Source organism: Sprattus sprattus (assembly GCF_963457725.1).
Source record: "Sprattus sprattus genome assembly, chromosome: 14".
NCBI classification, from domain to species: Eukaryota; Metazoa; Chordata; class Actinopteri; order Clupeiformes; family Clupeidae; genus Sprattus; species Sprattus sprattus.
This window is the reverse complement of record NC_137912.1, coordinates 29,162,541-29,189,980: the sequence shown is the minus strand read 5'-3', so window position 1 is coordinate 29,189,980 and position 27,440 is coordinate 29,162,541. Positions and strand designations below refer to the sequence as shown.

At 40.0% G+C, this 27,440-nt stretch overlaps 1 protein-coding gene across 1 annotated transcript; it reads right to left on the bottom strand.

Annotated features, from left to right (window-relative positions):
• On the bottom strand, nt 1-27,440 carry cracr2ab (calcium release activated channel regulator 2Ab; the record flags this gene model as incomplete). The annotated part of the gene is made up of 16 exons (XM_080851098.1): nt 1-88; nt 334-410; nt 504-720; nt 4,011-4,092; nt 5,821-5,959; nt 6,104-6,599; nt 9,278-9,366; nt 9,456-9,501; nt 14,527-14,598; nt 14,707-14,894; nt 22,414-22,509; nt 22,768-22,858; nt 25,052-25,198; nt 25,417-25,597; nt 25,858-25,969; nt 27,312-27,440. The coding sequence occupies 16 exons, from the start codon at nt 27,438-27,440 to the stop codon at nt 1-3; spliced, it is 2,250 nt and encodes a 749-aa protein (XP_080707224.1).

Sequence of the window (27,440 nt, the reverse complement as noted above, 5' to 3'; positions counted from 1 at the left end):
TTACTTGCAGCAAGATCTTTTCTTCACATGGTGGACTGACAGCTGAACGGTCATGTCTTTCTCGTGGTCCTCAGTGTCCCTCAGTACTCTGAAAAACAAGCAAGTGTGTCAGAGAGGAGCTTTAGTTGGAGCCATGTGATTGAACATGAAGGCATGCACACACAAACACAAGCCCGCTCAGTTTCTGCACACTATCCAAAGTTAGAAATGAATTCACAAACTATTTACCGCCTCATTGATATATTCAGCAGGCAATAAATAAACTGCATACGATCTGTTATTTAGGACACTCAAGCAAACGGTTGTTCCCGTCCTGGTCTCTGGTCTGCTCACCTGGCCAGGTGAGTCAATGACTCCATAATATTGTATCCTGAGAATGCGCTGACTTCGTAGAATATTAGATGAGAGTCCTGATGGAGAAAAATAATATATTAATATCCATCCATTAACAGCAACCCATTCTAAAATGTGCATGCTTGTGTGTGTGCTGCTGCCAGCCACACCTCTGCCAGCCTCTGGCCCTCCTTCAGTGGAACTTCTCTTTCACCCTCTACGTCCATCTTGTTGCCAAGGACCATGATGGGGATGTCGTCGCCCACTGCCTCCTGTATGTTGCTAAGCCACAGTTGTACAGCTTGGAACGACTCCTCCACTGTGATGTCATAGATGATCACCACGCCATCAACTCTTCGGAAAAACTGCTTAGTGATGCTGCGGTATCTGTTCAATTGCACAAGTGCATAGCAGTCAAGTCATTTTCTAGATGTAATGTTAGTCACTGGGTCCATGATAATACCCTCCAGCTAGACTATCTCTTGGCACTGAGTACTATTTTGTCGAGATATCTACTAAAGGTAGCGTGCTAACCAGCTAACTGCAGTCCCGCCTCTGTTGCAGTACCACTTTGTACCTGCAGATGGCGAGTCACTGTACTGAATACTGCTTGGCTATCCTGGAGTAACAAACCTCAGTTAACATTATTGATTAGTCTAGAGTACTTAAATGAAGATCTACGAAGGTCTATTTTCATCGATTAAGGTAATGTTACAGAAATATCAACCAATATTGAATATTTGAGTAATTAATGACACCAATAAAAAAATGTTTCATATTTATCGTATACATGATTTCATGGCACTTGCAGCCCATCCCCACAACAAAAAGGGAGTACCCTGGTGATTGTTACAACCTCACCCCTTAACTTAATTAGAAAAGAGCGTTATAATAATAATAATAATAAAAGTGGCACAAGAAGTGAGGTTTGATTTTGAAAGTAAAAGGCTGAATGTTGAGTGGAACCTTATCTCTTTTGGAAGTGACCGACTATCGCAACTACTGTTGAATACGGTAGTTGAACAACTTGATAGTATAGTTTACCTGGTTCCATGATCGATGTATGTATACACTACCGTTCAAAAGTTTGGGGACAGCCAGACAATTTCGTGTTTTCCATGAAAACTCACACTTTTATTTATCAAATGAGTTGCAAAATGAATCGAAAATATAGTCAAGACATTGACAAGGTTAGAAATAATGATTTTTATTTGAAAAAATAATTTTGTTCTTCAAACTTTGCTTTCATCAAAGAATGCTCCTTTTGCAGCAATTACAGCATTGCAGCCCTTTGGCATTCTAGCTGTTAATTTGTTGAGGTAATCTGTGGAAATTTCACCCCAGGCTTCCTGAAGCACCTCCCACAAGTTGGATTGGCTTGATGGGCACGTCTTCCGTACCATACGGTCAAGCTGCTCCCACAACAGCTCAATAGGGTTGAGGTCTGGTGACTGCGCTGGCCACTCCATAACAGTCAGCAAACCAGCTGACTGCTTCTTCCCCAAATAGTTTTTGCATAATTTGGAGGTGTGCTTTGGGTCATTGTCCTGTTGTAGGAGGAAATTGGCTCCAATCAAGCGCTGTCCACAGGGTATGGCATGGCGTTGCAAAATGGAGTGATAACCCTCTTTATTTAAAGTCCTCTTACTTGGTACAAATCTCCCACTTTACCAGCACCAAAGCAGCCCCAGACCATAACATTACCTCCACCATGCTTAACAGATGGTGTTAGGCACTCCTCCAGCATCTTTTCACCTGTTCTGTGTCTCACAAATGTTCTTCTGTGTGATCCAAACACCTCAAACATCGATTCGTCTGTCCATAGCACTCTTTTCCAATCTTCCTCTGTCCAATGCCTGTGTTCTTTTGCCCATACCAATCTTTTCTTTTTATTGGCCAGTCTCAGATATAGCTTTTTCTTTGCCACTCTGCCTAGAAGGCCAGCATCCCGGAGTCGCCTCTTTACTGTAGATGTTGACACTGGCGTTTTGCGTGTTCCATTTAAAGAAGCTGCCAGTTGAGGACCTGTGAGGCGTCTATTTCTCAAACTAGAGACTCTAATGTACTTGTCCTCTTGCTGAGTTGTGCACCCGGTCCTCCCACTTCTTTTTTTACTCTTGTTAGAGCCCGTTTGCGCTCTTCTCTGAAGGGAGTAGTACACATCATTGCAAGAAATCTTGAGTTTCTTTGCAATTTCTCTCATGGAATAGCCTTCCCCTCTTAGAACAAGAATAGCCTGGCGAGTTTCACACGGAAGTTATTTTTTTCTAGCCATTTTAAGAGTATGATCAAACCCACAAATGTGATGCTCCAGAAAATCAAATAGCTCAAAGGAAGGCCAGTTTTTAGCTTCTCTCATCAGCAAAACCGTTTTCAGCTGTGCTAAGATAATTGCACAAGGGTTTTCAAGAGTTTTCTAATCATCCATTAGTCTTCTAAGGCTATTAGAAAACACAAGGTACCGTTAGAAAACTGGAGTGATAGTTGCTGGAGATGGACCTCTATACACCTTTGTAGATATTTCATTAAAAACCAGACGTTTTGAACGGTAGTGTATATATATATATATATTATATATGATGTATGTATTTTCAATATAGTATTTCTAATGTATTTGTTTTTGATTGTGCATGAGAAGAAATACTCTACTTGTCAACTAAGAAATAATGCAATTATTGAGAGGTGATACAATTATGATCATCTGACAATTAAGTGATATTGCAGGGGTGTACTCACTTTTGTTGTATAAGTGAGTATTATTTTATTTTTTTAAACACACATTTAAAGGTTTAATCCGCAATTATAATCAAGTTTTTTTTTTTTTTTATAATCAAGTTTTGGCAAATTCAGCTTACTGCTCCTGACAGTCTTTTGCATTGCCATGACCTCTTCTCGTCCACTAAACCTCCAACTTCACACACTACACTCATTTGTTTCTGACCTAGCATGGATATTCCTGCTCATGCAAAATTAAGCATGCAAATGCTAAATGATCCCTCACTGGTGCTGTCCAGGTGTGGATGGTACCTAAAGTAATATGCATGCTTTGCAATTTGCTCTCTTGCTTTCAAAAATAATATAATTTTATCTGGCAGTGAAAAGCAAGGTCCAAGGCCAATTTCCAAAAATAATATAATTTTATCTGGCAGTGAAAAGCAAGGTCCAAGGCCAATTTCCCTGTAAAATCTTGCCAACCTTTGCCCAAATAGGCATGCATGATGTGACAAAGCATTGTTAAAGGCACAATATGCAACAATTATGCTTCAGGATTAGGGTTAGGATAAGCAGTTTAACCTTAAAATAACAGCTTAAAAAAAATTGGGGCGCTACAATGACTTTTAATATGGAGAATTGCGTCCGTGCCAATGGCATAGCAGGGTCGATAGGCATATAACTGCCTTCTTTAGTTTTGCCTGCCGATGCCCGCCGACCTGACTTTGATTACCTTCTGCCGATCTAGTACGTAGCTTATTTGCCGTCTTGCTTAGTCTTGTGTTGCACATGATTGATGTTTGACTGTGTAAGGACAGTCGTTGAGTAATTAGTTTGTCATAATGTCAAAGTCAGCACATTTCAAGAGATTTCGTTAGTTTTAGCTGCTAGCATACCTTTAGCGAATAGCTATTAATCCTTAATGCACCTTTAAATGATGTAACTCTACTAAAAAGACTACTTACCTTTCTTGTCCAGCAGTATCCCATAGTTGCAAAGCGACATTCATGTCTCCCAGATTCAGAGTCCTCACACTGTAGTCTACCCCTTTCAGAGAGAAGAGAAACAAAGGTCAAGTCTTAAAAGGTCAAGTTTTAGTTTAAAGCCAAGTTTACACGGAGCCTAGATTCACTGAATCGGGTTCATTTTTCACACAAATCGAAATCTTTTAATTGCGTAAGGACGGAGCCTGGTAACGAGAGATTTGCGTAAAGACGAACCCATCCGATTGAGAACAGCCAGTAGACAAGCTACAATTAGCAACGTTTAGCCTAACCGCATAGCCTTAATCCCATTTCCCATGAGGCTTTGCTCCGACCATTCTACACTAATTTATGAACAAAAAAGCAAATTAAATCGCTGGCCAATTTATATTTGTGGTCATGAAAGTTATGTAACGTCTGAATGAAAAGGATTAGATCAAGATAGGAGGCTAAACAAAAATCAGTAGGCTGGATTAATGAGAGTGAGTTCGAGACACACCATGAGTGAGATGTAGAGAGACAACAAGTATTATATATTTTGGATGGAGATGATGCGATCATGTGGGACAATGACGTCATCAGGTTGCGTGAATCCGTGCACACGAACGCCAGCCCCGTACCGATTCAAATCTACTCACTTTCTACCCCCGATTCGAATCGTTGCAGATACTGTGTGCGGATAGAGCGTGTTCGTCTAAATGATAGGGCTATCTGTATTAGTTTCAGCTCGGATGCAGACAAACTCGACTCCGTGTCAACTAGGCTTAAAACTAGCAAGCTAACTACCTGGAATGCAAGATGGCACTGGCACTGTGTGTTTTGGTGATACAGCTGGCAATGTCGTGCTATGGAGTTATGGTAGTGCCCATGGCTGAGCATGTAGGAGACTTATTCCCATCACATTTACGTGCAAGGCAAAGAGATCCATGGCTGCCTGGCCATATCTCACCCCATCAGACCTAGCATACCTGTGTTGCTCGTAACAACAGGAAGTGTTGGCTGGCCAATATGGTAATGCTAGCAAGCTAACCGTAAATCCTTGGCAATCACGCGCCGCAGAGGTGTATGTCCTCCTTTGGACAGTTAAATGAAAATGAAAAAAGTAATGAGGTTGAACTGTGTAGAGTGAAGTTGAGGTCGAGAGAAACAAATGTCCTCTGAGAAATAGCAGCATAGCAACATCTTACATGCCCATGTGTGGTATTGGATTTGTACTGCTGTCAACCAAGCCAGATTTGGTGCAATTGGATGCTTCTGCAGGGGTCAAATACGCATATCCATAGGTGGATCTTGAACACGAGATGATGAAAGAGAACAGAGTTTATCCAATCACATTTCATTCTCTCAAGCTTCAGTCTCAACTCCAAAACCTTCACCACGTCTTCAGTAGTTTTAAAATAACTAATATTGATCGTCACAACAAATTGTTCTATTTCTATGACGCAGGTGTCATCTATCGGAATCATTAATGGGCAGTTTTAATGTGGCAGCATACAGTATGTAAGCAACTAAAACAGGCTGAGTTTGTTTGTTAGTCCTGGTGGCTCTAGACGTGGTTTGCTTTGAAAATCTTGACTTCCAAACACAAAAAACGAATACAAAACCACATAAAAAGCAATATGGAGAGCAAGGAGCCGCTGCAACCCTGCGCAACGCCATCTTGTGCCATAACAATGTTATCAGGAGCCTTCAAAATTCTGAACATTAAGGTTTGTCTCTTTCATGAAACATTCACCATCCTTTATGCCTATATTTCCTATAATGTTTATTGGACATGCCAGCTGGTACTCACCTACAGTAGCTGAGGTGGCCCTTTGGAAGCGGCCCTCACAGAAGCGACGCAGTAGGGCAGTCTTACCAACACTAGAATTACCCACCAGGATGACCTTAAACAGACGGTCCGGTACCACCATAGCACCCTCCATTTGCACCTGAGGAAAGACAAAATCTTTTACCAACCATTTCACCCTATAATTTCACATTAAAGCAATTCTAGGTCACTGAGATAACACTCGTCACACCGTACACACTTCTCCAGAGAACTAAATCACACAGAAGCTTTCAAATCCTTAAACCTGCTGGAATGTCTCCTTCCCAACTGGCTGACCACGGGTACTTGAGGGTGCAATGCCTGCCCATCTGGACTTTTTCCTGCTGATCCGTGTCGGGGTATCAATGGATACAATGGCTGGACGGTGGGACAGCTGGTGTGTCTCAGCTGGATCAATGCTACTTAAGTCCAAGTCTGTGCTTCCTTCCTCTTCATCCCTCCCCTCCTGCTGCACCTCGTCCTCATCTTCCTCACTGAGCTGATGAAGGAGAGGTGGGGTCTCCCCCTGCAGCAGGTGAGCCAAGTGATCCTCCTCTATGGAGATGACCCTGCGTAAAGGCCAGCCTCCAGGCGGAGCATCTAGAGCCTCTACCCCAGCATCAGGACGCTCGACTATCCGTGCTTCATGGACCCCTTGCACCTCCTTCCCATCGTTCTCCATTTTCCCACCAACCCCTGAGCCAGCACTGTAACTGGGCACACGGACACCCTGTCCCATCTGCTCTTCTGTGGCGACCTCGCTGCAGTTTGGGTGAAACACACATGATGAACCATAGGTATACACAGTGAACAGAAGAAGTCTATACCTCCCGGTTAAAATGGCAGGTAATAGTAAAGTTAAAAAATGAAATCAAGGTAGATCATTTCAGAACTTGTCCTCCTTTAAAGTGAAATAGTAGGTTGTAAAATCCACATCTGAAACCAATTATAACTTTTTTGGGAAACACAAAATGTAAAACTTATAATAACCTGAGTGCACACTGTGGCTGTGTGAGAATCAACCAAACACCTTTTACCTCATGTCAAGTAGTCAGTTTAAACCTTGAAGAAGTAAGCTGGTTCTGTTATCCTTAATCCAAGGTTCGGTTGCAGAGAGTCAGGAAACTCGGGAAAGATGTATAGCTTATAATACTTTATTCCAACGCATCACACAATCAACTCGTAAGTCGCGGTAAACGATAGAATTCTTTCAATGACATTACGGAGGGTTGTGGCCCTTATAGTACATAATTAACATGCAAACAATAAAGGTGTGTCCATAAATGAAAGTAGGAAGTTACCTTATTTGGTCTTACCCAATTAAGTCTAAGTTAATTAAATGTCTGTCTGGGGTCCTGGCAACCATTGATCTCCTGCTGTCTTTCCTTCCTGACCCTGGACAATAGCTATTTGATGTCTCAGGGTCCAAATGGTTGGGGAACAGGCCTGATGCCCGTCTGTGAGGCCTTAGATGCATATTGACAGAATGGACCTTGCTGTGATTGCATATGACTAAAACCATGTATTTAAACTAAATCTAACAACCTCATGTCAAGTACTCAGTTTAAACCTTATGTCAAGTAGTCAGTTTAAATCTCATATCAAGTAGTAAGTATAAACCTCATGTCAAGTAGTCAGTATAAACCTCATGTCAAGTAGTCAGTTTAAACCTCATGTCAAGTAGTCATTCTAAAACTGATTGTTCAAATCCTTGATTGTGATTGGCTAAAAGCTGTTGTAAAATCCAGCATAACCTTACAATTTGTCCTCATAACATTCTATGATAACATTCCATATTACTGCGCAGCGAATGGCAAGGCAAGGCTGTGTATTCATATAGCGCATTTCATACCCAGTGAGTGTTCCATTTGGCTGTTGCGTTGCTTCAAGGGTTGTGTGGCAACGATTTATTTAGGAACTATATTTTTAAGTGGCGGAAGAATGACGGTTTATCATTAAACTATTGTTTCTTAAATTGAATTGTCTTTATTTATGAAACCATATCAAATATTTGTAGTAACAGTTTCAGAAAAGCAATAAGCCCAGCGAGTCCGTGGTTTGCGCTGATTTTAGAGCAGGTAAGGGGGATTGAATTCTCCCCTTACCTGTTATAAAATCAGCGCAAACTACGGCCTCTTGGGGCTTATTGCTTAAGTATAAACCTCATGTCAAGTAGTCAGTATAAACCTCATGTCAAGTAGTCAAAATAAACCCCATCAAGAGCTTACCAAGTATGAACAGGGTCTCATTGTAGCAAGGCAAGTTTCATATGAAAAATAGCTTCCAAGATATTAGAAGTACAGTGGAGCACTGTGAGGACAACCTTAAGTGGAGTGAAGTGGAGAGAATATGTCCTGCCAGTCACATTACCAAGAACATGACATCCCTCAAATGGATGAGAAGACAAGGAGAACATTGCTAAGGGTGGCTTTTAAGAGCCCTAGGAAACATTGAAGGAGCTGTAGAATATTCTGACAAGTACTGTCTGCCCTCTACATGTGCAAATCATCTCCTGTATTCTTCATATGTCTGGGATATGGGGTAGGGTGGCAAGACTGAAGCCTTCCCCATGGAAACATTGGGGGAAATTCTGCCAAACCATATAGCAAATATCCTATAATTATGTGGAAAGTTAGGTTAGTGAGATATTGAGGCCAAGGTTAAACCTTTTGGTCATAATAACCAAGGGTGTGTTTGGCATAGAAACAATACAACACATTTTCAACACCATACCCATGAGGAACATGGTTGTGGCAGCACCATGCTTAGAGCTTGCCTTTCTTTAGCCAGATTTATGGCTTAAGTAACCAAAAGAAGATCAATGTTTTGGAATGGCCAAGCCAGACCCTAGATCTGTGTGGTTTCTTAATGACAGCCTAGACCTATACCCTAGATCTGCGTGGTGTCTTAATGAGAGCCTTCAACTAGACCCTAGATCTGTTAAGAGAGCCTAGAGTCTAGATATGTGGGGCGTCTTAATGAGGACCTAGACCCTAGATCTGTGGGGTGTCTTAAAGAGAGCCTTCAACTAGACCCTAGATCTGTGGGGTGTCTTAAAGAGACCCTAGACCTATACCCTAGATCTGTGGGGTGTCATGAAGAGAGCCTTCAACGAGACCCTAGATATGTGGGGTGTCATGAAGAGAGCCTTCAACTAGACTAGACCCTAGATCTGTGGGGCTGTTGGATGTAGAACTTGTTTGAAAGGAAGAATAGTAAGTAAATCTGACTCAAAAAGGTTAAGAGCGGTCATAAAATCAAAAGGTTCTTCAACTAAGAGCTAATTCAAGGGTACTACACCTATGTAAATGATTATTATAAGGTTTTTTGTTGTTGGTTTTCAGTTGAACTCTTTTTGTGTTTTTGTGTGTGTGTAGTTTTTAGACTTTTGTATCCACTGTAAAACTTTCAATACAATACATAACAGTACAAAAATTACCTCTTAACAGAACGATTCCTGTTTGCACGTTTCAGTGAAGGAATTCTGCTCAGTTTCTGAGAAGACTTCTTAATAGATGGCTTAGGTTTCTGTGAAGCATGAATTGTTATTGTTTATGCTAAGTGATACACATTTTTACTTTTGTAATACAGAAATACGAAAAGACCATATGACTTACCAGAAAAGATATATCTCTCTCGTCTCTTAAATGTTTATTCATCTCTCTAGTTAGGGAGAAAACACAGAAAACGGTGATGGATCAGACCTACAGTAAGTCTCCTGATCTCCTTATGGATTAAAAACAGTAGGTTGTAACAGAAATTCTTCATAATGACGATGAATTTGACCCACAGTATAAACCTTGCCAATCAAGTTCAAGAGATAATATATTATATTATAAAACAATTGGGTTCTAGCGCGTAATTTAGCTGTTTCTGATTGGACGAGAGACGTTCCATGCTATAGGTTATTCGTCAACATACCTACAGTTACGGGACTTTTCACAGAAATCACTCCGCGATGAAATATTCGCATTGATGATAACCGTTAATTCAAAGTTTTTAAAATTCCAAACCAAGACGTTAACAATGGAACTATTTTGTTGCGGAGAAACAATGGCGAAATAAACCATTTTGAATCAATAACTTGTGGAAATGGTAATTTGTTGACTGTAGAATTGTTTTATAAAAGCAATATAGCACGAGTGGCGGCCTCGGTGGCTACGGCCGAACACCACCCGTGGGATTATCCCTTACCTACCCCACTCCCACTCGTGCTATATTGCTTAATTCGACTAGCTTTGGGTTTTCAGACTGAGTGAGTGATGTAATTCAGGCAACCAGTAATCAGTAGCCAGTTACTGTTGTTTTGTTAAAGGTATAATCTGAAGTTTTTTAGAAATTAACTAAAAATACCATAAATACTTAGAAATGCTGCAATAGCTAGCAAGATAACTTTGATCCATCCCATCTCATAATACCACTTTTACCTCAAGAAGGAAAGATTAGTCAGTGTAGCTAAAAAAACAGCAAGAAAGTAGCAGTAGCATAAGTTAACATAAACGGAAACTAGCTATAGCTAATTAGCAGTAACGTTAGTGGCGTAAGTATGATCTGTATGAATTATTTTGTTGCCAGGCAGATTTCGTGGGGCACATTTAATTACAACTGCCCCAGCTCCCAATGTAAACTTTGTCCTGTGTTGCTCACGCTCATTGGTGTTTTCATAGCAACAGACGTGCAGCAAATTCAGCACAACAATTGTGTGTAAAGAAGGGAGAGAAGGAAAGAGTCAACAGCAGATCAGCAACCAGAGACTGAAAAATAAACGTAGATGACAGCTAAATTTATCCTAGTCTCTTAAAGGGGCAGTGCACATTTTCTCGTACTCAGTGTGTCAGGGTTCCTACAGGTTTCTTCAAGTCAAATTCAAGTCTTTTTAAGACCATTTAAATAAAAACTTAATACCTATTTCACGGCCTATTTCACAGACCTACCGGCAAAGACAAAACATTTTTTTTTTTTCACATTTCATCATTTATTTATCAAACAAATGTGAAAATGTGGACTGTACTTACGCTACAACACCACAGCACAGACACAGACCACAGACAACAAGCCAAACAGAGGCGTGAAAAATCAACCACAAAAAAGTTTGACTAACGCCGTTATGTTATTTTCTATCTTTTTTAAGTAAGCTGGCTACCCATTTTATGCTGGGGTTATGGGGAGTAGAGAGCAATGAACTCAACAATGAACAATGAACTCAACACAACAATAAATACAGGGGTGCAAACTCATCAGTGATGAAAAAGGTGACATTAATGTGAACCCCCTAGGAGGGTCTGGGGCATGATCCACGGGGAGTATATTTTATATACAGTATTAGAAAATGTTTCACATTTTAAAGTTCAATGCATCAATCTGGTGAACTTTGACAGCAAAATTATGAGGCTAGGTCTATGAAGAACGTTGTGCAGTTGTAAAAAAAGTTGTGCTCTGGTAACAGTTTAATCATAAACATTCCTGTGTTAAATGTTGCATGGGCACAGGCCAACCCAACCATCACTGAAATGTTGTATACACTTTGATTTTACGTCGTTTGTATCCATAGAATATGTAATGTAGTTCACGTATGTGTAGAGGCTATTTAGTCTTGCTGATCTGTCATAAAACCACAGTGAAAAAGCACATAGGGGAGGCAAACGTAACCTCTGCCTCACTGAAGGGGGCGTGTGAGAGGCTGGAAAGTGGACTTCCAATCCAGTGAAGTGATAAATACATAATGGGCGACCAATGCCAGAGTTAAAAGGATTGCATCAAAAGACGGGGCAGATGATAATTCGATCAACTACTCACATTCAAGGTCAAACTGCTTCGAAAATGTTTGGAACCTGCATTTTTTAATGTGAATTTAAAACCACACAAGCCCTAGACTGCTTTTTATTGGTGAGCTGATTTTGAGAAATTCAACTTAAATGTGCAGCTAAAGTTGTGCTTTCTGGTTGCTAAATAGAAGAGTTAAATTTGCATTAAATGATAGCTAGTGATCTAGCTGATGTTATAGTCTCTGCGATTTAACTCATAAAACTATAATGGGAAAAGTTAGAAACCCCTCAGGGTGCTGTCATCAATGTGCAAGCTGCCAATTTAATGGTTATCTAAGATACTGCATCTGTAACTTAATAGCAACTAAACTCCGCTGACGACCGTTTCTTTTACATTTTTCGGCATTTTCGAGCTTTGAGTTTTCCAAAGTGACTGAGAAATAGACACTACTATCCGTTAACACGGATGCCTTCACCTGAATGACAGCTTGCGTTTGCAGATGACTTGGATTTCCATTGTAGGACTGGTGTTTGGCGATGGTGTTAAGGGTCCACAACACCTCTGCTTTCATAGTTGGTGTGGACCCAAAAGATGTGCGCAGATCCACCTTAGCGGTCGTAACTGGAAGAGCTGTACTAGTCCTAGCAGCTGGCTGGTTATCTCAACCAGTGGCAAAATGCTTGCTTATCCTTCCACGCTTCATTCAACTTACACTTCCCCATAACACCAGCATAAAATGGGTAGCAAGCTAACGTAAAAAAGTTAGAAAATAACATAACGTCGTTAGTCAAACTTTCTTGTGTTCTGTTGAGATTTTCTTAGATTTTTCGCGCTTCTGCTTGGCTTGTTGCTTGTGGTCTGTGTCTGTGTTGGACTGCTGTAGCAAAGTGACGTGTTGGGACCATTGACATAGAAAAGGTTGCTACCCGGGGAAGCGTTGCGCTCTCAATTATGAGTTCCACCACTCTTTATTTTGGCTACGTTATTTAATCAAAATAATAGTGGTTGACAATTGAAACTTTTGAGGAGAATGCGATACGGAGAAATTATACTGCAGAATTTTTTAAGACACAGATATCAAAATTCAAGACTTTTTCAAGTCTTTTAAAGGTATTATTTCCAAATTCATAAATTCAATGCTTTTAAGACTTTTTAAGACCCCGCGGGAACCCTGGTGTGTTCAAGTCACAAGATTAACTCTAAACAAGATAGAAAAGATAGGTATAAACAAAAGAAGTTGTAGTGTGTACAGAGTGTGCAGAGTGTGCGTGTTTTTTGTACTTATTTAAGTATACTATAAACTGTTGTTTACAGTTAATATAATGTTCATAGTTTGAAGTTAAAAAGAAGCTGTAGTTTGAAGCCAAGTGTTTTTATATGCATTTATATTAATAGTAGACTTTAAACAGTTGATATATTGTTCAATTTGAAGAAAATAATTGCCTTGGCAATAAAAAAGCCTTCCTTTAATGTAGTCAATCATCGTTTTGTGCTTTAAAAAAAAAAGTATCGGTTCAGGCACCGGTATCGTTTTAAAAGTATCGGTTTAGCACCAGTATCGGAAATAACACAAACGATACCCATCCCTAACTATATTACATATTGCTCTTTTAGCAAAAACAAATTGCTATTGAAAATTAAAAACTAAACTAAAAATAGATAGTATATGGGCCATTCTACCGAATTGGTGCAAAGTCAGGTCGGAAATATTTTGAATTTTTGTATGTTTTATTCCCAAAACTTTGTGTGTATGTATATTGTACCATATCTAAAGTACACATATCTAGTAAAAGAACAGTCAATTTTTATATTGTATTTTCAGAATGTGTTGGAATGTTTTTCCTCTTCCAAAAATTGTCACTACCGAAACATCACATTTACTATAGTAAAAAAGTATTATCATTGACCTGTTCAGATTGTGTTTCCTTCCCTTCTCTGAAGAGTATTTTTACAAATATTTCTTGAAGGTTTTCACAATGAAATTCATAAAAATGAAATTTTAACCAAATTTTGAAGTTCAATTTATACAATTCATCAAAATCTAAGTGCAATATTTCTTTGTAAAATGCAAAATACTGATCATATTGATTCCAGAGTTGTTGATTGATGAAATTGAACATACATTAATCCAATCAGTATCATAACATTTTAGTTGATTACTTAATATACTTAATTTTTTACAAAACATCCAGTGTTTCGGTAGTGCTGCACTGTTTCGGTAGTGACATCCAGTGTTTCGGTAGTGACTGCACTGTTGGATGGATGTTCATTTCTCTCCCAAAATCATCCAAAAGGTGCTCTGGGCCGCCCTTTAGTCAACACAACACATTTATTTAAAAATTATGGGATCAAACTACTTACCATTTCATTTTGTCACTACCGAAATCATCTGGTCACTACCATATGTTTCGGTAGTGACTGTTTCGGTAGTGACAATTCTAGCTAACTTTAAGCATAAATAAAGAATTCTAGCAAGCACACGGCTTGCAAACACATCTTTGAAGAGGTGAACACACATACAAACATAAGATTTTCCATGAAACCCCAAAAGGTTTACTTAATTGAAGAAAACATGCGTTTCGGTAGTGACAATTCTTAAGGTTACACGTCGATTTTCAGACTTTGGAACACATTTATATAAAAACTATGGGATTTAGCTACTTACCATTCAACCATGAGGGACAGAGATGCAGTGTCAATGCATGGTCAAAAATGCAGAGTCGTGGCTAAAACACAGGCTCAGCCAATGGACTAAAACTGTTGTGTTTCGGTAGTGACATGAAAACTAGGGACATGATTTTTTGAGTATAGAAAATTGATTTAAAAATTAAACCCACAATAAATCTAAATATTCCAAGTTCTGTTTCAACCCAATCATAAAGATCTTTGAAATTAAATCATTGAAAAAAATCTGAAGTTTACCTGAGAAGATCGAGCTGTTTCATTAGGCTCTGCTTTTCTCTTTGCAGTCCCTCTGTGACACGGTACATCTCCCTTTGACAGGCATATTTATGTTTAAGTGAAAATGAACATGAACATGAAACACAACATGATCTAGATAAAGAAATGGAGGAAGAGAGAGAGGAATGAAAGAAGTCTCACATTTCTCTGTCCTGCTGCAGTCTGGACGCCTGCCTCTGGAGGACCATCAGCTGCTCCTGGGCCATGGTCAGCTCATGTGTGGTGTGGTTCAGATCATGCAGAAGCTCCTCGTTAGTCATCTTGAGTTTCACACTCTCTACACGACTCACCTGCCGCTCACTGGACAGTTCTTGGCACTGGCGTTCCAACTCACACACACACACACACACACACAGTCACTTTGGTATGGTTGAAGAATCATCAGCTCGTTTACAGCATGTTCTGGACAGCTGGTCTGTGTGTGTAAAATGGTGTGTGCATGCACATATGGGTCATTCCATGCCAAATCACCTCAAGCTCCCCACATGACCCCCTTTTTCCTTACTGTATCGTTGTATCATGCATGTTTGCCTGGGAACAGACAAAGTTTCAGAGCCCAATACAAAAAGCTATCAAAATAAAGGCAATTTGAATTGAAGTACCCTCATGCAAATGTTCCCTCTTGCTATGTCTAAAGTAAGCTGTAGGATCCTCAACACTGAGTATCAGGATGACATTTTCACTGTGATTAACTTCCACCTGTAGATCTGAATCTGTGTGCAGATTTAACTCATCTTCAACAATTACAAAGATAAATATAGCTGCAAGCAGCAATGGAGGGTTCATGCAGCGAATCGGCCAAATTCGATTGGCTGTTGAAGGCGAATGCTTTCAGAGCGCAATGCAGTGATAAAGCATGGTCTTTAGAAAGTCCGTGCCAATTTTGGTGAAGATCGGATCAAATTTGCGACCTGTGCAAACTTTTTAGTGTTTTGGATTAAATTAAGGTCAAAGGTCACCAAATGTATTGATTGTCCCCCAGATGGGGTCAGCAGTCCATGTACCAAGTTTGGTTTTGATACATTACAGGGTTGCAGAGATATGAGCTCACTTCCTGTTTGGCGGCTTCGCCGCCTAATTCGATTGGCTGCTACTGGCGAACGCTTTCGTCAATTGTTCCATAAACTTATGCAGTTATAAGGCATGGTCTAATGATGGTCTGCGCCAATTTTGCTGAAGATCAGATCAAATTTGTGACCTGTGTTTGCTTTTTAGTGTTTTTGACTAAATTCAATATGGCGCCCTGATCAATTATGATAATGTCACATATTTGCATGTGTCAATCTAAAGACCTCCAAGAGCATGTATAGATCCCACTAGTAAGTTGAAATTCCAAACACGTCGACAGCTACAGGCCAAAACGCATTTTTTGTAATTACAGCGCCACCTAGAGGTCAAAGGTCACCAAATTTCTTAAGCGTCTTCCTAATGAGGTAAGCGGTCCATGTAGTAAGTTTGGTCTTGATACATGAAATCATTGCTGAGATATGAGTCCACGTCCTGTCTGGCGACTTCGTCGCAAACTTTGATTGGCTGTCACGGGCGAACGGTTTTAGTTGCAAAGATGTACTACCACAACTTTTGTGAGGCTTGGTCTGAAGATGATGTGTGTCGAGTTTGGTGTTGATCGGACAAAAATTGTGACCTGTGAAAAATTTTGAAGGTTTTTGAGAAAATCCAAAATGGCGGAAAATCCGTCATGGCGCAAAATGACGTCATAGGGTGCGTTGAACTCGTGCTGGTCCAAGGATTCCAAGGATGCCTCATTTTTGAAAATCGGGCCAACGGGTCAAAAGTTACATGTGTGAACGTACGTCCAACTTTGACCTGTTGGTGGCGCTAGAGCGCTACATCTGCCTACATGAAACTTGGTGAAATGAATCATGGGACTGTCCCCAATCAGTGTGCCAAATTTCACAACTTTTTACCAGACGGTTCTATGGGCTGCCATAGGATCCCAGCAAAGAATCATAATAATAATAAGAACAAAGAGAAACACAATAGGTTTCTGCAGCTTCGCTGCATGAACCCTAATAATAAGAACAAAGAGAAACACAATAGGTTTCTGCAGCTTCGCTGCATGAACCCTAATAAGAACAAATAGAAACACAATAGGTTTCCTGCAGCTTCGCTGCATGAACCCTAATAAGAACAAAGAGAAACACAATAGGTTTCTGCAGCTTCGCTGCATGAACCCTAATAAGAAAACATAGAAACACAATAGGTTTCCTGCAGCTTCGCTGCATGAACCCTAAATATAGCTGCAAGCAGCAATGGAGGGTTCATGCAGCGACTCGGCCAAATTCGATTGGCTGTTGAAGGCGAACGCTTTCAGAAAGCAATGCAGTGATAAAGCATGGTCTGTAGAAAGTCCGTGCCAATTTTGGTGAAGATCGGATCAAATCTGCGACCTGTGCAAACTTTTTAGTGTTTTGGATTAAATTAAGGTCAAAGGTCACCAAATGTATTGATTGTCCCCCAGATGGGGTCAGCAGTCCATGTACCAAGTTTGGTTTTCATACATTACAGGGTTGCCGAGATATGAGCTCACTTCCTGTTTGGCGGCTTCGCCGCCTATTTCGATTGGCTGCTACTGGCAAACGCTTTCATCAATTGTTCCATAAACGAATGCAGTTGTAAATCATGGTCTAATGATGGTCTGCGCCAATTTTGGTGAAGATCAGATCAAATTTGTGACCTGTGTTTGCTTTTTAGTGTTTTTGACTAAATTCAATATGGCGCCCTGATCAATTATGATAATGTCACATATTTGCATATGTCAAACTAAAGACCTCCAAGAGCATGTATAGATCCCACTTGTAAGTTGAAATTCCAAACACGTCAACAGCTACAGGCCAAAATGCATTTTTGCTAATTACAGCGCCACCTAGAGGTCAAAGGTCACCAAATTTCTTAAGCGTCTTCCTGATGAGGTAAGCGGTCCATGTAATAAGTTTGGTCATGATACATGAAATCTTTGCTGAGATATGAGCCCACGTCCTGTCTGGCGACTTCGTCGCAAACTTTGATTGGCTGTCACGGGCGAACGGTTTTAGTTGCGAAGATGTAATCCAATAACTTTTGTGAGGCTTGGTCTGAAGATGATGTGTGTCAAGTTTGGTGTTGATCGGACAAACATTGTGACCCGTGAAGATTTTTGAAGGTTTTTGATAAAATTCAAAATGGCGGAAAATCCATCATGGCGCAAAATGACGTCATAGGGTGCGTTGAACTCGTGCTGGTCCAAGGGTTCCAAGGATGCCTCATTTTTGAAAATCGGGCCAACGGGTCAAAAGTTACGTGTGTGAACGTACGTCCAACTTTGACCTGTTGGTGGCGCTAGAGCGCTACATCTGCCTACATGAAACTTGGTGAAATGAATCATGGGACTGTCCCCAATCAGTGTGCCAAATTTCACAACTTTTTACCAGACGGTTCTATGGGCTGCCATAGGATCCCAGCACAGAATAATAATAATAAGAACAAATATAGCTGCAAGCAGCGATGGCGGTTTCCTCCTAAAAACATTGCGAACCAGGGGGAAATGTACTTTTGTGACAATTTGTCACTGAATAGAAAAATTGTCCCTTCTTTATTCACACAAAGTGTCATGTCTCTCAATAGATTCATGCTATCAATGCTTGCCAATACTGTAACTTGCTTAAGTGAATGGCAAATAGAACATAACATTTCATAATTATTTCAGTTAATTAAACAACTGCAATACCCAGTGAAATATTAAATACAACTAACTGACGTTAGTTATCAACAAAATGGCTAGCTCACAATTGATGGGCTGTCGTTACAACCTTCAAGCTGCCCATAAAACCAAAATGGCATTTTATTTTGTTTGAGTTTTACCTTATCTAAGTGGGCAAAGACCATTTCTTTTCCACTTGGCCTAAAAAAAACATATGTCCAAAAGAAGCAGTCAAACCGTAATAATGTCAACCGCTAAAAACCATACTGGTCTGATATTGCCATTCCATACTGAATATTCTGTCAAATTCAAAAAATGTTGCGACATAGCATGCTATTTCAGATGAAAGTTGTGTGGTAGCCTGGCTATGTAAACATTACAAAAAAGGTGACCGATTGTTTGACCGAACGCGTTAATTCACTGAACAAATACTTTCAAATTACTCTTCGACCACTTGTTAGTCATGTCATCCATTCAAATAGCTGTGAATCAATCAATATTTATACAACTTTAACTGTGATGTGTTTTAGTTTCATTTCACACGTCATTTACTGTATTATCAAGCCATAGCCGCTTGTCAACATTCCACATACAATTTGAACTAGGCCTAACTACGTCACTGCCATATACGCTGAGATAGTTGCCCCCCCATGGATAGAGAACCTGGAAGATTATCTCTGCTTTGCAAGATATTAATTATAGGCTAACATCCACAACACAATACGAAACCACATCTAACATCCACAATACAATACGAAACCAAAAAGCGATGCTGGAAGATGTCAATAAAGCTTTACTTTTCATTCATCAACGCAAACGAACTGTGTCAAAGTTCTATCCTTTGGTTAAATCACTTTCTGAACACATCTAGCTATTGCCTCTGTTAATTGCCTTCTAGTCGAGCCCTGCAACTATGCTAATATTTAAAGCTTACACAATTACCTCTGCAAACACATGAACATCACAGCATGAACGGGGCCGAACTTTTCTGTCCAAGCCCAATCAGCGTTCAACAGAGTAATAACCAAGCCCAGCCCAAGTCCGCCAGAAATTTGAACAACACAATTAGTTACATGACGAACAAATAACCTAACTGTACATGCACATACATTACATTAACTTCACTCGCCGTCCCACAAGTCAAAATGTTTTATACCTTGCTATGCTAAAAGACATAGCCCATTGCTTACGAACACACATTAATTCAGCACCTCAACTTTACACAGCAACCGAGAATACAAACACAATTCAATTGTATTGAGGTTAACATACAAATTAAACAGTAGTAGACATGCTTCCATTACTTACGGTCAAATGTAAATGACAATCTTCTAGACTCCAAAAAAATCGTGTACATTGCTCAGTGACAAAATGGTTGTCTGTTCACCTTCCAGCGTTGTTATGGGTACCATGTGTCGTCACTGTGTCTAAACCACGCGGCGCAAAGGCACACATTCCTTTGAGAATCACCCTAGCTCTTACTCAACCATGCGTATTTCAAATATTCACCAAAAATCTACTTTTCATCTTACAGTCAATTTTTTTTTTGATTTGTGTTCTAAACATTCTCAAGTGTCTTCACATGAACTTGTGATTCAATCAGAGTATCACTTTTTGACCTGTTGATGTGTAAAGCATTGTTTTAGCGTTAACAATTTATCCAATTTGCTTTAAATCAATCATTTTTGAAGATATGAAGTTGCCTTTGCACATGGCAACATGTTGTAGTGTCTTCTAGTGACATATCAAGTTTGGTGTTGATTTGTCAAAGATTTGCCAAGATATGACCTCACTTCCTGTTTGGCGACTTTTCAGCTGAATTTGAGTGGCTGTACCGGACAAACGGTTGTGAGGATCAAAATTATTTCCATAACTTTTGTGAGGCTAGGTCTGAAGATCATGTCTGGTGATTTTGAAGAATATTTGCCAAAAATTGTAGGAGGAGAAGGCTTTCAAAGGTTTTTGATAAAACCGGAAATAGCGGAAGATCTATACACCGGACGCTTTCGCGGAGCGGGGTCCGTTTATTCGTCTTGATCCAGGGAATCCAATGGTACCTCATTTTTGAAAATCGGTCATACGGTTCAAAAGCTGCGTGTGTTAAAACAAGTCCAACTTTGGCCTGTTGGTGGCGCTAGAGTGGTCTAATGAGAGCCATGAAACTTGGTGTCAATGAAGAAGGGACTGTCCTCAATGAGTGTGCCAAATTTCACAAAAAGTTACCATATGGTTCTATGGGCTGCCATTGACTCCCATGGTACAAGAATTTTTGCCTACAATAACAATAGGTTACCTCCCTACGGAGGAAACCTAAATATAGCTGCAAGCAGCGATGGCGGTTTCCTCCTTCAAACATTGCGAACCAGGGAAAAATGAATTTTTGTGACAATTTGTCATTGTATAGAAAGATCCATGCTGCAGACTTGCCAATGGGATATTACATTTCAAATGCATTACTTTGAAGATCCTCAAGGGCCATGCCTTCAAGCTAAGAGTGAGAAGGGGTGTGGTCATCCCTACATTTCCTTTAATGTTGTGTGTGTGTGCTTCAAAGGAGCCTGTCAGTGTGTGTGTGTGTGTGTGTGTGTGTGTGTGTGTGTGTGTGAGAGAGAGAGAATCTGGAGCACACACGCGCAAAGGAGCAGAGAGAGAGAGTCCTTCTACTGAAAATCACCCTAGAAATTAGCCAAGCATGCCTATTTCAAATATTCACCAAAAATCTACTTTTCATCTTACAGTCAATTTTTTTTCAGATTTGTGTTCTAAACATTCTCAAGTGTCTTCACATGAACTTGTGATTCAATCAGAGTATCACTTTTTGACCTGTTGATGTGTAAAGCATTGTTTAAGCGTTAACAATTTATCCAATTTGCTTTATATCAGTCATTTTTGAAGATATGAAGTTGCCTTTGAACATGGCAACATGTTGTAGTGTCTGCCAGTGACATATCAAGTTTGGTGTTGATTTGTCAAAGATTTGCCAAGATATGACTTCACTTCCTGTTTGGCGACTTTTCTGCTGAATTTGAGTTGCTGTACCGGACAAACGGTTGTGAGGATAAAAATTCTGTTGATAACTTTTGTGAGGCTAGGTCTGAAGATCATCTCAGGAGATTTTGAAGAAGATTTGCCAAAAATTGTAGGAGGAGAAGGCTTTCAAAGGTTTTTGATAAAACCGGAAATAGCGGAAGATCTATACACCGGAGGCTTTCGCGGAGCGGGGACCGTTTATTCGTCTTGATCCAGGGAATCCAATGGTACCTCATTTTTGAAAATCGGTCATACGGTTCAAAAGTTGTGTGTGTTACAAAAGTCCAACTTTGACCTGTTGGTGGCGCTAGAGTGGTGTAATTAGAGCCATGAAACTTGGTGAGAATGAAGAAGGGACTGTCCTTAATGAGTGTGCCAAATTTCACAAAAAGTTACCATATGGTTCTAGGGGCTGCCATTGACTTCCATTGCAGCAACATAATAATAATAATAATAGGAAAGCCTACAATAACAATAGGTTACCTCCTACCGGAGGAAACCTAAATAGAAACACAATAGGTTTCCTGCAGCTTCGCTGCATGAACCCTAATGACACATGAAGTTGAGATTTCAATGTAGGCATTCCTTCCACTGACAATAAATGTTCGTGTGAATATTGTATAAAGCCTCTATACGTTTTCAAAACAACAAAAATCATTTTTTTTATATTGGAATTTGGAGTTAAAGGTCTAAAATAATACACCAAATAATAATTCACCAAATCTTGTTAGCATAGAAAGGGTGAAATGCCAGTGTTGGCAATTACCTAGGAGGCTGAATTTGTGCTAATATTTAGTTCACATGTAGGTGTCTACTACATCCACCATTTGCATCATTTAGGACCCTCACCATAGCTCTAAATTACAATTTACTTGAAGCATATGTATGTACATAACTCAGCTCATATTATTAGTACATATTTTTGTAGTACACATTATTTTTTTCTCTGAAAAGCCACCTCATGCACGCATATAAACTTTATTTTGAGGTAGCTTAATTCAAAATGCCCTTTTTGGGTTAACTTATAATGTTAGCTTCTGAAATGTGGGTGAACATTGTAAAACTGAGAGGTCTATGGGCATGGCCTGGCCATATGCATGTCTGGCTGGCGCACTCACCCTTCTCTGTTTGTGGAAGATCTGCTCCAGCTCCTGTTCTTTGGTGATCAACTGCTCCTGCAGTTCCTGACTGTTGGAAGGCAGACGCTCAGAGTCCTGTAAAAGATGATGGTTGATCAACAGCTAAACACTGTACAATTATCAGAAAAAAGGCAAACGCCATACATGTTTCCTCCACAGCAATTTCTCATGGGACCTTGGGCCTTGCATTGGCTTTTTGAAAAAAGTAACATGCAGCTTCAAAAACAGGAAGGAAGGAAGCTTTCTTAAGCTAGTCATTTGATTGCAAAAGTCCTTCCATCTTGACATTGATCATTGCCTGTTTCTACCAATGCAGAAGCAAGTAACGTTTACCTTTAGGATAATCCTGTCTTTCTCAGTTTTAATCTGCTGCTCCATTTCTTCATACAACCGTTTGATTTCACCGTCATGAACAGCTGCCTTCCTAAACTCAACAGAATGGAGAAAATCCATTTAGTAGACAGTGCATTCTAAAGGAAAACAGCTGAAGACTGTAAAGAAAAAGAAAATTTGTTCTATAGGTTTCTGTAGGGTCCATGGCCAAAAAAAACACGTACACACACACACAAAACAATAAAGCTTTTCACCTTACACTGTATAGCACTGACATTCCAACAACCTGAGAACTAAATGTGTAATCAGCTGAGCAATGCCATAGCCCCAGGATTTATGATAATCTCATGCCAGAGTGCTAGAATATACAAAGTAAATAAAAGAGTAAATAGTTAAATAATAAAGCAACAATTCAATTCATACAGTATATAGATAGAGTAATAAACAATCAAGAAAACAGTCAGAATCACTCTGAACAGTCAGTAAATTCAAAATCAGAGTCTGATATCACATGTTAGTCAGCCACACTTAGGGATTAGCAGGTCATTTAAAAGGATGGAAAAATAGCATTCTGCAGAGTATTAACATACACGACTAACACTGAGCACTTGATCCTTATGTTTAAGAGGCATGTTAAAAGAATGCACTATTTTGGATCTGGCTGTAAGGTTAAGAACAGTGGGGGTGGAAGATACAATGGTAGAAACAACCCAGAGTTTTATCCTAAATCAAAACAGTATGTTTGAAAACAAAAAGTATAATCATTGACATTATTAAACCACACAGTTCTAGGTTTTTTAAACATAGTTTTACTAGACAGTCTCAGTTGCAGTTGGAGACAGCTTGTTGTGGATAGGACCTGGTTGCAGCCATATCTCAGAGGTCCCTTAGAGGCCCGTACCCATGCCTCCTGGGGGTTCCTTTCTTAGAGCATAAAGAAAGCCCCCCCCAGTAATTGATGCTCACAAAGCAAAAGAAAGCGATAAAAAGACAACAAAACATTTGACCGTTTGACCTTCAGAAACTCCAGACTCTAGTGGTGGTGGTCTACTGTGCAGCAAAACCTGTGTTTATAGGTCCAATTGATCAGCAATGTACCCATAACAAGAAGGTGGAAGATGGATCACACGACCCAGACACTTTGTAGAAAGGGCTGTCCCCCAAAACTAAGCATCCGAGGAACACATTAACCGGTGAGGTAGACCACCAGAGTCAAGCCATCAGGCTATTATTTAAAAAGATACATATTGAGGCATGTAGTGAGATTGCTTTAGATGTGAGAAAAGGTTTGTATGGTCAGATGAGTCAAAGGGGGGCAAAATATGACATAAAACCCTGGCCATGTATCAAAAACCCATCCCTATAGAGAAATATGGGAATATTTCTCATCTGCAGGGACTAGGGAACTTTTAAGAATTGAAGAGAGAAGGAAAAGAAAACACAAAAGGTTGTGGTAAGTCAAGTACCACTAGTCAAATGTTGACAGTCAACCTATTTATATATTATACATATACAAATACACATATATTTCAGCTGTAGAATACTGAATAAACATTACACCATTTCCATTAACAATGTACCCTAACATAAGCTAATGTATTCCATGTCATTTTGAATCGCATCATCTTGTGAACAATCCTGGGAAATGATTAGTTCAATAAGAATACAACTAAAGATGGAAAAGAGCTCTCCAATGGAAAGATGATGGCAACAAGAATTCTGACCTTGTTTGGATTTACTGGAGCTTACTGATTTGACTTCTATATATTCCTGGACTATTAAAGTTCAATTATCTATTCAAGTTACGGTAATCATCCACATTCTCTGCCAGTCCTCATCAAAATAATTAGTGCTCTGTGTGTCCTTGCATCTGAGTCGTTTCAGCGGGTGGCTGGTATGATGCATATCTGTATACCTCAGTCATCAGTGTCAAGGTGTTTGATTACTTGATTACTACTAAGTGTGTTTTAAAAGGCTACACAAAATGAGTTTAACCCTTAGGGGACTAAGGCCTGTTAGACGTTTTTACGTAGTCTGACATGCCTTGATGTTTTTGTATATTTCCTCTAACTAAAAAACATTGATGCACAAATGGCATATATGTAGAAGATTAAAGGTTTCTCGGGGTGCACATTCAGAAAGGACAGAGGGCTGAGAGGAACATTTCAATGAATTTGACCAAAAGCCTATTGGATTAGCATCGCATGTGGCATCAATTCAAGAATTTATGAATGACAAAACTTCACAGAAAAAACTGGCACTATGCAAAGATCTGCACCCTGACCTTTGAAGAACACTTTCCATCTCTTTCTTCTCTTTCTGTGCATCTTTGATCTGGTCGGTGACTCGAGCCAGAAACTCTTCAAAGTTATACAGGAGGTGTGGCTCGTCCTTACGGAGCTGTGCCCAAAGACTGCGCACGTCACCTGGACTGAAAAGGACATAGGGTATTGAGATAGAAGTGTTGATAAAAGTAAAAGCTTCTTTTGTAATCTAGAGTACTTCACCTGGCAACATTTCTAACAATAAAGTGAGAATATAAATTCATCACATGAAGCAAGAATAATGGTCATATGTAAGTCAAAAGATACATTTAAGACAGTTTACTGAAGATTTCTCTTTTAACAAGGAGCATCCATGAGAACTCACTCCTCAAAGACATTGGTGGCTCCAAGGCTCTCAAGCAGCATGCCAAAGTGCCTATCCTCTTCCTCCTTGTTCTCCATCGATACATCATCCCACTGGTTCTGGTAAACAGCTTCGGAAGTTCTCAAGGAGCTGGCAGCTTGATCCTCAACCCTCAAGATCCTTCGGCCACGCAGGAACTCACCTTAGATACCCACGACACATACTATTATCAACAAACTGCTACTCCTTCAACTTGGGCTTGGCAGTATGAGTGTCCCCCTTTCTTGTGAGCTGTATGTAGGCTAATGACAAACATTTTACACAAAGCTCAACGATAGCTACACAATATCAGAACAAACTGTACCGTTTTGCAGATGTGTACTAATTGCTCAGAGAATCAAAGGTACTTCTGATGTGCAAAATGTAGTGTGCTGTAGACTTTCATTTTGAACGTAAACTTACTAAAACCAGAAGAAAACTCTCCGTGGGTGAGGTATCCATTCCTGTCTGTATCCAGTGAGTCAAAGACGTTTTCTAATTCCTCTTCACTCAGAGGTAACTCCTTATAAAGCCTCTGATGAACACAGAAAAGGGTAATACTGTGGGGAGAGCTGTTCATGAGCAGGTTTAAAAGGTGCAGTCTTTGATTATAGCAAAAGCTTGTTGATATTTGAGCTCAGCAGCCAATCAGACTGGACCTCTGCCATCCGTACTCCAAAGTGTTGATTAGCTAGAAAAGTGTATCACTCTGTCCAAGCCACTTTGATTCCCATGTCCAGGGGCAGGACTGTGCACAAACACACACTGGAAGGACAGCTAGAGGAATTGGAGGAGATTGGGAGGAATTTCCCTGGATTCTACTTCAATTATCATAAATTATAAACAAGGACTGCGCCTTTCAGAAAGAGAATGAAACACACACTGACATTCAAAAGTCTGGTATCACTCAGGAGATACCATAGAGACCATACTACGCCCTTTCAAAATCTTAGATGTGTGCAATCTGCAATACCCTAGCAGACATACATTTTGTCTCGTACATCATTCTCTGTCAAACGACTCTTTTTGCCTTGACTATAAATTGGCTTTCAGATAGCTTTAAGCCTACTTCATGACTAACCACTTCCTGGAACCTGGATTGCCATGAGGGGCCATCTCCATTTATGCAGACCAAACATCAGCTCCACAAAGCGCTCTAGAATCTTTGATGCAGACCAAAAGTCTTCACTGCTCCATTCATATCTAGGGATTTCACAAAATATGTTACCCTCCTCTGGGTCATTTCAACCAATTTAGTCCCTTTTCGATGTGCTGCTTTAAAGATCTATAGCCCTCTACTATTGGTTGCTAAGTGTGAGCTTGCTTGACAACAGAAAGTGCCAGTGTATCAGAACTAAGAAGCCAAAAAGACTTGCTGTGTACAAAACTATTGAAACCCTAACAGAACTGGCCAGACACAATGCAATACAAGTCTAGAGTAGCGGCCCAACCCTTTGTGCAGACGTCTCACTTTTGCCTCAACAGAAATGGATTACTATGAAGTATTCTGCCAGATTATGTGCACCCTCAACATATGGGAAATATGAATGTCAAATCTGAAAAATTATGCAGATTTGTAATATGCTGTACACCCAGTGTTTGGCCGAAAGTAGAAAATAAATATCCCTTCTTCATGTCAAGTACATCTTAATGAGTGCCACTAATTGTGCTTACCCTCATGTCTGTGCGTGTGACATATCCTTTGCCCTCAATGTAACATGTCTGAAAGAACTCCTGCTTACCCTCATGTCTCTGAAACTGAGGAACCCTAGCAGTTGTGTGCTTACCCTCATGTCTCTGAAACTGAGGAACCCTAGCAGTCGTGTGCTTACCCTCATGTCTCTGAAACTGAGGAACCCTAGCAGTCGTGTGCTTACCCTCATGTCTGTGCGGGTGACATATCCTTTTCCCTCAATGTCACACGTCTGAAAGAACTCCTGGGTCTCCTTTTTATCCAACCCTCTGCAGTGGCCCCGTGTCTCTCGAACATATGTGAAGTCTTCCAT